This window comes from Vespa velutina, chromosome 2 (genome assembly GCF_912470025.1).
Source record: "Vespa velutina chromosome 2, iVesVel2.1, whole genome shotgun sequence".
Lineage (NCBI taxonomy): Eukaryota > Metazoa > Arthropoda > Insecta > Hymenoptera > Vespidae > Vespa > Vespa velutina.
In genome coordinates this window covers 2,904,900-2,917,399 of record NC_062189.1, presented here as the reverse complement: position 1 = coordinate 2,917,399, position 12,500 = coordinate 2,904,900, and the positions used below count along the sequence as shown (strand labels likewise).

Sequence of the window (12,500 nt, the reverse complement as noted above, 5' to 3'; positions counted from 1 at the left end):
AGAGAAAGAGAGAGAGAAAGAGATAGAGAGATAGAGAGAGAGAGAGAGAGAGAGAGAGAGAGAGAGAGAGAGATGAAGGTGGGAAAAAAGTGTTCGTTGAATTTGTAGACGAAACGATGGTGAACGTTAAAATTGATGATCTCTTTCTCTCTCTCTTTCTCTCTCTTGGCCAGAATATCTCGGGCAGCTAGGCACTTATCATAAGTCACGCGTGGCACGACGGCAATTTTTCGAATTCCTTGAGAGAAATTTCGCGTGACCGTAATAGTCTATACTAGCTTCCCACTAGTTTCTTCCTTTTCTTTTCTCCTTTCTTTTTTCTTTTTTTTTTTTTTTACACTTCTTTTTTCGCGTAAGAACTCTCTCTCTCTCTCTCTCTCTCTCTCTTTCTTTCTTTCTTTCTGTCTCTTTTTCTTTTTCGTATCTCTCTTTACCGCATGAAAAATCGACCAGAAGAATTTTATCGTAAACGATAAGAAAGTGTTCGTGCTTTTCTATTCCTTTGTTTACCAGCTTTTCCATCTTCATGGTGTTATATATATATATATATATATATATATATATATATAGTATTGGTATGAGTGTGTATACGAGTAAGAGAGACGAATAGAGTGAGATCGAGATCGAGAGAGAGAGAGAGAGATAGAGAGAGAGAGAGAAGGAAGAAAATTATTACAGCAGTGCTCGCTCGATGGTTCGTTCTACCGTTTATCGTTTTACGCGTTTCTCTCTCGCCCAGAGAATCCTCGAGGGTATTTCGAGGTAAACTTTGAGTTCGGCTTCTTGTCGTGAACGATAAGAAGAAAAGCGAGAGCCGCCAGCTCACCGTTCCACCGATTATATCTTCTTCTCGTTGCTTTGCGTTCGCACGATCAACGGGATAAACTTCGTGTCCAGGCGACTATTAATGTTCGTATAGAACAGGATATTCGCTGAGCAAACAACTTCTTCTTCCGTTGTATTACTTCCTCGTTGGTATTCATTGGACATCGTTTTTTCTTATATATTATTACCGTCTAGACGAAATTGATATCTTTCTAGAGAAAGAGAGAGAGAGAGAGAGAGGGAGAGAGAGAGAGAGAGAGAGAGAGAGAGGGTGGGGAGATGGGGGGGGGGGTGGAGAGGTTGAATAAAGATAATTTAATTATTATTTTATAATTTACAATTATAATTTTTATATTTAAGAATTATTTTCATTTGAATTCTTTATCTGTCATTTATGCGTTAATATTCGACTTGGATCTTTTAAATAAATAAATTAGAAATATAATCAACAAGTCGATATTGACAGATATCAATTGTAACCTTTTATATTGTATTTAAAAATTATTAACATTTGAATTATTTATCTATTCTTGTATTTAAATGTTATCAATTAATCTTATCGTTTCTAATCGATCGCCTATGAAGTTTGACAATTTTTTTTGTTTTCAAATAAATTAAATTAAATTAAATTAAATTAAATTAAATTAAAAGAAGAAAAAAAAGAAAAAGAGAAAAAGAAAAAAATAATAATAATAATAATAGAAGGAAAAGAAAAAAAAATATTAAATTAAAAGTGTGAATTATCGATATCGACGATCATTCATTCTTCTTGATCGTTTATTTTTATATACATTTATATATACATTGAAAACAGAGAGAGATAGAGAGAGAGAGAGAGAGAGAGAGAGAGAAAAGCATAGTTAAATTTTTCTTTCGATATTAATACTACTTTTGAATGTGAAAAAATGGATCTTCCTTTTTGTTTTTGTTTTTGTTCCTTTTTTTCTTTCTTTTTTTCTTTTCTTTTTTTTCTTTTTTTTCTTTTTTTTTTTTTTTTTTTTTTTTAAATAGGAATAGAACAAATACGGATGTTTCTACAAAGAAAAGAGACAAAGAGAAAGAGAGAAAGAGAAAGATAGAGAGAGAAAGAGAGAAAGAGAGAGAGAGAGAGAGAGAGAGAGAGAGAGCGGCTTGTATTGCGATTACGCGCTCTAATTCCTATTCAACTTCCCTCTCAATTCATCCCACGGGACAAGGAAGAAAAATACGAGCGAACAAGAAAGAGTGAGAGAGTGAGAGAGAGAGAGAGAGAGAGAGAGAGAGAGAGAGAGAGAGAGAGAGACGATATAACGTTAGTCTCGTCATTAGTTTCCTCGTTAAACTCTCGACGATGCGTTCGACTTCTCTCGGTTGAAGTACTAACGATCACCGGGTCGACGGTTATTAAGTTTCGTGAATAAAATGAGTTATACCCTTCTCGAAAAAGATCGGACAAAATTTTCTCGGATTACTGTCATTTCTTTTCTTTTTCTTTTTTTTTTCCCCTTTTCTTTTTATTTTTTTTTTTTTTTTTTTTTTTTTTTTTGGTTCGATCGATCGAATGAAACGAAAAAGAGAGAGAGAGACAGAGAGAGAGAGAGATAATACATAGAATTGTTGTTACTAATGCATTTTTCAATTTTAATTATTATATAATTACTAATTATTTTCAATTTTAAATATTCGATTTTTATTATTTATTATAAAGAGAAATAGAAGGAAATAGAAAAGAATGGTAGATTTAGTTTACTTTATTTCTTTTTCTGTAAAATTTGTTAAAAATTTTTTGTATATATATATATATATATATATATATATATATATATATATGTATGTGTGTGTGTGTGTGTTGTAAAAAATAGGACATGCATTATAAATCATCGATAAAGGGAAACGATAGTTGTCGTTTTAAATTTATTTCGTAGGGAGTTCAATGAATTTCAACGATACACCTATGTGTGTACGTCCCATAAACTCATCGTTTATTGTGCAATTCGAGGGAAAACAGAATATTATTTCTTTTCTATTTCTTTTTATTCTTCTCTTTCTTCTTTCTTCTTTCTTTCATTTTTTTTTTTTTTTTTTTTTTTTTTTTACAATACTAATTGATATTTCTTCTCATGGCCGATTTATCTTCCTTTTATTTCATTTCTTTATGTTTTATATATATATATATATATATATATATATATATATATACATATTTCATTTTAGTCAAGATATTTAATCTTCTTTCTCCTTCTCTCTCTCTCTCCTTCTCTCTGTGTGTCTCTTTCTCTCTCGTACATCGTGCAATTTCCGTCAGCTGTTTTACTTCAATACCCTGCTTGCTGTTGCACCATATCGCGAATGTACTTGACGAGCAATTTTCGCGCGTTTATATACGCTCTCGCAATGGGATCGTCCGGTTCGCTTCGTTCTTCTAATTTCGTGTCCCAACGGAATCGAAAATTTACATCGACTTATGTCGATCGATCGATCGATCATTCAAAACTAAGAAGATTTTATAGCTTGCGACGGAAACATCTTAGTCATCTTTGTCCATTCTATTTGATCGAATTTAAAACGTTAACCTTCTCTTCGGCTCATATTTTTTATTGATAATAGAATTCGAAAAAAAAGAAAAGAAAGAAAAGAAAAAGATTTTCTCCGGGCGATGTCGTATTTATTTCTATCCCATTGGATCAAACGAATAGTGAAGATCATTGGAATTGAATTAAATGAAAAGAACACGAAGGATTTTTATTTGATCCTTTGTAATTCAACTTTTTTTCTTTTTTTTTTTTTTTTTTTTTTTTTTTTTTTTTTCTTTTCTCTTTTCTCTTTTTCCCTTTTTTTTTTTAAGTATATGTATTGAAAAATAAAATTATACAATTTGCAACTTGTATTCGATTGATCTAATTATTTCATTTATATGTTAGTATAATTTATATAGTTAGAAAATAATCTTAATATACAGACATTTTTAATAATGGCCGATGGTCATTATTATAGTAATCATTTGTTAATGGAGAGGAAAATAAAAATAAAAATTGAAATAAAAATGAAAATAAAAATAAAAATAAAAATGATGTACACAAGCGTCCAACTTAAAAGTTACATGACTTTATATAGATTTTAATATATGCGAGTGTTTTAAAGGGAAAACAAAAAATTAGAAAAGAGAGAGAGAGAGAGAGAGAGAGAGAGAGAGAAAGGAATATAAGAGGCAAAGTTTCGATATTCGAAATCAATAATCGAACAGGATAGTAAGTATCTATATCGAAAGAACGAAGCTTGAAATTATTGAGTGAAGGAAAAATAAAAGAAAAGAAAAGAAAAAAAAAAGAAAAAAAGAAAAAGAAAAGAGAGGGAAGAGATGGGTTAGGGGGAAAAGAATAAACACAGAGTGTTGGAAGAGTAACTATAAAGCTCCTGAAAAGAAAAAGAAAAAGAAAAAGGGAGAGAGATAGAGAGAGAGAGAGAGAGAGAGAGAGAGAGAGAGAGAGAGAGAGAGAAAGAGAGAGAGAAGAAAAGAAGTGGGGGATAAGAAAGTTCGTCGAGAGTTATAAAATAATTTTGTGGGCTAAACTCTCACGTCTATTTAGCTTGAAGAAAAGGAACGGTGTGCTGGTCAAAGGTAATTCCTGGTTTATATCGATAGGTTGAGAGAGAGAGAGAGAGAGATAGAGAGAGGAGATAACTTTTCGTTAGTTACTTCAGCTTCGTTTATACTTTTAAAAGGAACAGGAGTTATCAGGAGTATCGATTTCTTTCTTTCGACGGTACTATCTCTGTCCTTTAATCGTGTCGTTAACGTATCTCGAATTCGATCGAAATGGAAGGATCACAAGGAACACGAATTCTCCTTTATGTTTATTTTTCCATTCCCTTTTCTCTTTAACTTTCAATATCCTTTTTCTTATCTTTACTTTCTTTCCTTCCTTTTTTTTTCCTTTCCTCCCCCTCCCCTCCCCCACCCACCCCTCCTCACCGCCAACTCCCCTCGAAATGAGAAAATATTTCAAGACAAAAGTTAACTTAATCCTTTCGTTTGTCCTTAACTTGACCTGTTGTGTCACTTAACAATTGTCCTTTTAAATCGTCCATTATATAATTTCATATTAATTCGTATTATTACAAATTTATATATATATATATATATATTTTTTTTTTTTTATTTTATATCTTCTTTTTTTATTATTAGTTTTTATTTATTTGATATAAAAATTTATAATAGAAAAAGAAAGGGGATAGACCATGAAATTTGTTAAGATTTAATGAAACATTACTATGCGATTAAGCACGTTTCATTTCGTTCGCGGTTAATCTCATTTTTAAGAATCGCCTGAAGTTAATAATAATGCAAAACGCGTAGGTTAGACGTAAGTATTACTCATGGCATAAGTTCGTCGTCGTCGTTGTCGTCGTTGGCGTTGGCGTTCTTCGTCACGCGAATCGTGCATTAAAATTAACGTTGGGATTTATATGGCGGACGACGCTATACAACCTCGAACGATTTAAAATGTTGAAGCTGTTCAATCTTTGTCGAATCATGTAGAAAAAAGAGAAAGAGAGAGAGAAAGAGAAAGAGAGAAAGAGAGAGAGAGAGAGAGAGAGAGAGAGAGAGAGAGAGAAAATACTCAGCTTGTATGTGTACACTTTATATTTTGTAGCGTGTACATTAAACTACACCGAATAATTAAGCTCAGCCACGAAGGGGATTTCCTAGGCGGTTAGACGATACAGAAGCACTTTACTAGCGTGTCGCGGAAGAATTATATACATGGGAGAGTTTATTGTACGAAGTACGAAAGCTCGTTTACCGAGTGATAGAAAAGCTTCAACTAACAAATAACAATTTAGATAATAATTTTCTTTTCTTTAGTTTTTCTTTCTTCTTTTTTTCCTTCAGCCCTTCCATCTTTTTTTCTTTTTTTTTTTTTTTTTATTAACTTTCTTATTTTTCATTCATATCGAATAGAGAAAAAAGACGTCTATCTTATACATACACACATAATTTATATATATATATATATATATATATATATATATATATATGTGTGTGTGTGTGTGTGTGTGTGTGTGCATGTATGTATGTATGTATATTAATTTTTACATTCACTTTATAGTTGGCTCATAATCGTGAAATTAACTTTCTTTTTTTTTAATTTCAATGAATTGTGAGATATATGCTTGGATATTTATAGACTGACATTCTCTCTCTTTCTCTCTCTTTCTCTCTCTTTCTCTCTCTCTCTCTCTCTCTGTGTGTATGTGTGCATCATTTTTAATATTAGTATTAATAATAAGAATAATAATTTATAAACAATAAATATAATAATAATAATAAATATAATAATAATAATATTAATAATAATAATAATAATAATAATAATAATAATAATAATAGTAATGGCAATAAAATTAAATTAGTGTAGTAAAATAATATATATCAAATACATATGTGTATATATATATATATATACATATAAAATGAATATAGTAATAATAATAGAAATAAAATAAATAAGTATAGATTAATAAAAAGAGAGAGGAGGGAAAAAAAAAGGAAGAAAAGAAAAATAAATGATTTTGATAGACGTCGTTGATTAAATAAACTATATATTTTCTCAATAAAATATAAACAACTTAACGCTCATGCAACATTTCAGATACATATTATATTATGTTAATAGCATAGTAAAAGGGAAGGAATATGATAGATAGCTAGAGAAAGAGAAAGAGAGAGAGAGAGAGAGAGAGCGGTAAATGACCTCCAACAATCTGGTGTTTGTCAATGCCCACGAGCCTTTCATGGTAATCCCTTTAGGATGAAATTCGAGGGTCGCTCGAATTAGCTTGATACATCATAGTTGCTCGTTTTCGGCGACGTGACGAAGCCTGTGAAAGGATTGAAGCCTAGTAAAAAAAGACTCGTAACTACGCCTTCTTCTCGTCGTCATTGTCGTCATTGACGATGTCGTCGTCGTCGTCGTCGTAGTCGTAGTCGTAGTCGTAGTCGTAGTAGCTTTCTCGTAAATCGACCAACTTTTTCGTTTTACCCGTTTTACCGTTACACGTCGTACGGTTTCCTTGGAAATCTCACTTCCCGACCGATTAGCAAACTCCAATGGTGCGTTTGTTCTCTCTTTTAGATCTGAAAGAAAAGAAAAAGGAAAGAAAAAAATAAGGACGGCTAATACCATTCGTTCGATTTACTTCTCACGTTGCAAAGTTTATAGACGATAAAACTTTTATATATATATATATAATACATATATAAAATTATATATAATATATTTTATATATAATACTTACATATACAATACGTGATTACCTATGGGATAATATATAAGAAAAAGAATTTCTTTCTTTCTTTCTTTTTTTATTTATTTCTTTTCTTTTCTTTTTTTTCTTTTTCTTTTTTTTTTTTTTTTTTTTTTTTTTTTTTTTGGAACGTAAATAAAGTCGATAAAACTTTTATTAGCTTTTAAAATAGTTAAGATAATGTATGGAAAAAATATTTCTTTTTTTTTTCTTTTTTTCTTTTACATAAAAGAAGTAACGTTTAAAAACGTAAAAAGAAATGTTTTATTTAATAATACAAATAAATATATAATATAAAGGAGTAGCGATTAAAAGTCAGCACGTGTCGTATTAATCGTATTTTGAAATTAATTTAAAGAAAAAAATAAAAAATAAAAAAAAAAGAGAAAAAAACAAGAAAAAAAGAAAATGAAAACAAAAAGAAGAAATTCATTACTCTCAATGTTTATTATCGTCGTATTAAAAATTCATGAATATTATCACGAACCATAAATATACATGTATCGTTGAAATAATTCAATCGCTGATCGATCACGGAAAAATTATATAATATAATAAATTTTATTCGATATTATAAGTGTCCCGATATATATATATATGTATATCGATATATATATATATATATATACATAATATCACATCGTTAGTAAATATCATTTCGCACTTTTCGCACTATCGACGATTAATCGAATGATCGAAATTAGATAAAATTATCGATCGGTATATGGTATCTATAACAGAGTTTCAAAAACAATTATCATCATCATTATAATCGTCATCATTGTAATTATTATTACTATTATTCTTATTATTATTATTATTATTGTTATTATTATTATTGTAATTATTATTATTATTATTATTATTTTATTCCTCTTTTTTCTTTTTTACGATAGGAAATAGAAAGATTTCGCAATGATGATTATGCATGGAAAATTATGATGTAGAGAAAGGTAAAAGGTTGGTCGGTGGTAGCAGTAAATAGGGTGGGGATAGGGTAGAAAGGAAGAGAGTAGGGTAGGTAGTGAAGAGAGGGTGAGAATAGGTGCTATAAGTAACAGTTTCCAAAGCTCGGAGTTGGAAAGTTTCGATTCTCTAGGGTGAGTTGGAAGGTGGCACCTTCTCTCATGCTTGTCGCTCAAAGCTTATGAAATTATTCTAATGCGATACATTGCGCCTGGAGACAGCAATGGATGGAGAGATGGTGCAAAAAGAGAAGGAGGAGAGCTTCGAGTAGGAGGTGGCAGTCTTCTCGCGACTCGGTTTGCTTGTCTGTCGAAGCTCTGACATACTATGCACAACCGATCTCTTCGAGTAGGAAAAGATGGATACTTGCATTGGTGTACTTTAACGTGTATATGTACGTGAGAGTATGAGTATAAGAGATAGAGATAGAGATAGAGAGAGAGAGAGAAGGATAGATGAAGATCATGTTGAAAATTCGACCGGCATTAGCTCCACATTTCTAGGACTTTAACATGTCTGGTTTAATGCTATTCGAGTTCAAATTTCTCAATTTTAACGACGAATACGAGAGAGTTCTCACTTCGTGTCTCTATCTTTCTTTCTTTCTCTTTCTCTCTCTCTCTCTCTCTCTCTCTCTCCTTCTTTCGATCTTTTACACGAATGTAAATGATGGAGCTTCTCTTACTTCTCTCTCTCTCTCTCTCTCTCTCTCTCTCTCTCTCTGAATAAACTTTGATTCGTTCCAACTGATGGCAGCTGGATCTTATCGTGTAAGTAGCATTACGTGTCTTAATCCTGTGCGTGTTACGTTAAAGATTACTCTACACGTATAGGATATAATCTCAAAGTTAGCTCGTTTTCCTTTGACTAATGTTACGATATAAAAGTCACGTTAGATCGTACGTTCTATCAGAATGTAAGATCTTATTAGGATAATAGGATTTAATCAATATCTGATAACTATTTAATTCGACTGTATTCAAAGTAACGAGAATTTAAGATACGTTTGATATCGCGTATAGACATGGGAATATATTAAACTTAATTCGATTGGTTTTATATCAATTGGTTCGCGTTAATAATAGAAATATCATCGAAAGATTTTCATGGATATCTCGAATGAAACGATTATCGATTCTCGTAATATCTCGTTAGATCATTTTTATTAGAGATCGTTGGATGAATATAAATAAATACAAATCTTATTCGGTCGAACATGATGATGTTCAGGTAACGGACAAGAAAATAATTGGACCGACTGAATGAAAGTTAATTAATTAGGAATAAAGTTAATGAATAGACGAGTTAATTAATTTATTTTATGACGTTTCATTTCTTTATCAAATATTCATTTGTTCAAATATAAAAGATATTTTAACTTTTGTACGCGCTATTACGTATGAACAATTATTTGCCAAAGTTGTCTTTTTAAATATCAATTCGTCGTCTTGTAATCTATCGAAGAAAAGATAGAGAGAAAGAGAGAGAGAGAGAGAGAGAGAGAGAGAGAGAGAGAGAGAGAGAGGGTGAAAGTCGATGATGGAAGTATGCAAAAAGGAAATGGCAGGAGAGTCGAGCGATCGATGGTAAATTAATCGCGACACGGAGATAGAGATGTGGCAAGGGTTGCTAATCCCCTCTCCCCACCTGTTTTCTCTCTCTCTCTCTTTCTCTAACTATCTATCTATCTATCTATCTCTCTATCTATCTCTCTATCTCTATTTCTATCCTCTCTCTCTCTCTCTCTCTCTCTCTCTCTCTCTCTCTCTCTCTCTCTCTCTCTCTCTCTCAATCTGCTTTTCAATGGGATCGAATGGAAGTGATCGCGGGCCATAATTAAGAGGGAGGCATTGACGTAATGCACAGAGTCACGTTGCCTCATTGTTGCCAGCTACTTGCAATTAGCCGTGCGAACAGCCAATTTGCCCTCGGCATAATAATTTCGTCCCGGGCTCGTTGAATTTTGCCGAACGTAGAGGATGGCAACTCTCATCGTAGTAATAGTGAACTATAGCAATTGGCTGTTTCGCTTATACAGTATTCTATGTAACTATCTATATCTATCTTTGTGTATCCTCTGATGTGTGAATGTTTATATTGATATACATACATATATAGATACATGTATCTGTATGTTTATATATATATATATATATATATATATATATATATATATATATATATATATATATATATATATATATATATATATATATATAGTAAAAGGATTATCGTTTCGTATATCGATCGGTGGAAACATCAGACAGATTTTCCTCCTACTTGGAGTCTCGATTTGCAGAGGCTGGATCATGGCTGCTTTCACTTGGCAAAACGAGAGGGAGGGAAAGCCGTAGGGAAAGCTCGTGACTATCACGACGATTCTCATTTGGATTGCGTCGTGATCGAATTGACATTCAATCTCGATCTCGAATCGCATAGGGCTCGTGATGGTTCTTGTACGTCTCTCTCTCTCTCTCTCTCTCTCTCTATCTCTCTCCCCCACGTGTGCACGCACACACACACACACACACATAAATGCACTTATGCACGCACATACGCACATACTTCTTCGTATTCACTCATTTCATCTATCTCGTTCTCGTGTACGCCATTGTGTTTCTTCCTACGATCGTTGCTTATCTGTACGAGAGAGTTCTGGTATGTAGGAGCTAAATTTAATTCGTCGATGAATTTCTCGTTTGCTCTCTTTCTCTCTATTTCTCTCTCTCTCTCTCTCTCTCTCTCTCTCTTTCTTTTTCTCTTTCACATTCTCTCTCATACGCATACACGCTATCCAAAGTTCGCGAGAAAAATTGTTATAATATATGCGTTGGGAAAATTTTTATACGAAACAGAAAATCGAATACGGAGCGAGGTTTAATGTTGTCTAGTTCGAAAATCGCCTTCGGAATTCATTTCGTGTACGGTGACAGACAATTTCGAGAAATAACTTTTGCTATTCTCTTTCTCTCTTTCTATCTCTTTCTCTCTTTCTCTTTCTCTTTCTCTCTTTTTCTCTCTTTAACTCTCTCCCTGTAGACGAACTTTCTTTTAACTTTAATTCGAAGTTCACCTTTAGTTATCCTCGCGTGTATAAGTCCGTTCGAAAAGTTCGAGTTTTAGTTCACGAAAAAGAGAGAGAGCGAGAGAAAGAGAGAGAGAGAGAGAGGGGGGGGGAGAGAGAAAGTGGTTACAATTGTTTTCTAAGTTTTCAAAATTCATCGAGAAAATTTCGCCCGAGAATAATTGTCGAATATTTCTTCTTTATATATCGCTTATATACTTAATATTCTTATATTTCAATGATTATGATAATAATAATTATTCTTTAGGAATTATAAATGATAGGTTTGAACAATCAAAAAAAAAAAAAAAAATAAAGACAGAAAGTAAAAAAAGAAATCCATTCGCTGTCATCGTTAGGAATTTCGAATTTTACCAATTTTCATAGTTAAATCCATATTGTGATCATCTTTCTCTCTCTCTCTCTCTCTGCCTCTATCTCTTCACAAATTCAGTCAGAGGAAAGGAGGTTAAAAACAGATCTCAAATTCTCCCTCTTCCCTCTCTCTCTCTCTCTCTCTCTCTCTATCGAGACGGAGAAGAAGCAGAGATTGTAGGATGGGGTTAATCAGTGCAATCATGAGATTAGCGTGGAAGGGTGGATACGAGGACAGCCAGCCACGTTGCTTCATGTCGGCGAAGAGAGGAAGGAGGAGGAGGAGGAGAAGAAGGAGGAGGAGGAGGAGGAGGAGGAGGAGAGTTTCGACTGGAAGAGGGGTATGTGAACTGGCTTGGTGAGAAGATAGATAGATAGGTAGATGGATAGGTAGATAGATAGGTAGATAGGTATAGATATATAGATAGAGCGAGTGAATGAGTGAGTGAGTGAGTGAGAGAAAGAGAGAGAGAGAGAGAGAGAGAGAGAGAGAGAGAGAGTGAGAGAGAGAGTGGAAGGAAGGGAGGATGCAGATCAGAGGTGGGGTCGTCTGTATATCGATTCGATCTCTCCCTCGGCTCGAGAAGCTCGCTTTGATGTATAATCACTCTAGTTTCACATACCGGAATATCAGAGGGCTTTCGACTAACCGTTTACGAGTATCTCCATATTTTTGTATTCTCCAAGAACTATCACCGATAATAATCAACAGCCAATGGCAACAGCAATGGTAACAGCATCGAGACTACGAACTACTTTTGGGCCGTCGTCAAAATCTCTCTGTTACCTTTTAAACGTTCGCTATTATGTACAGAACCGGGATACTTCCTAAACAAAAGGGATGGGGGGGGAATGGGGTTTGCTGAGGTTAAGAACGAGGACGAGGACTTAAATGGACCGGCATTGTGCTTTAACGACGTGTAATACTCGCGACTTATCCTCCTCAGGATCCCTCTCCCTCACACACACACGCACACACACA

General features: G+C 33.2%; 1 protein-coding gene across 1 annotated transcript in view; it reads left to right on the top strand.

The window, feature by feature from the left end:
• Window positions 1-12,350, top strand: part of LOC124946739 — a 111,359-nt gene extending 99,009 nt beyond the window's left edge. Inside the window, exon 6 of the mRNA XM_047487901.1 lies at window positions 12,206-12,350. Within this exon, the coding sequence (XP_047343857.1) occupies window positions 12,206-12,350 (145 nt within the window). The remainder of the gene's footprint in view (window positions 1-12,205) is intronic.
• The last annotated feature ends 150 nt before the right edge of the window (window positions 12,351-12,500 follow it).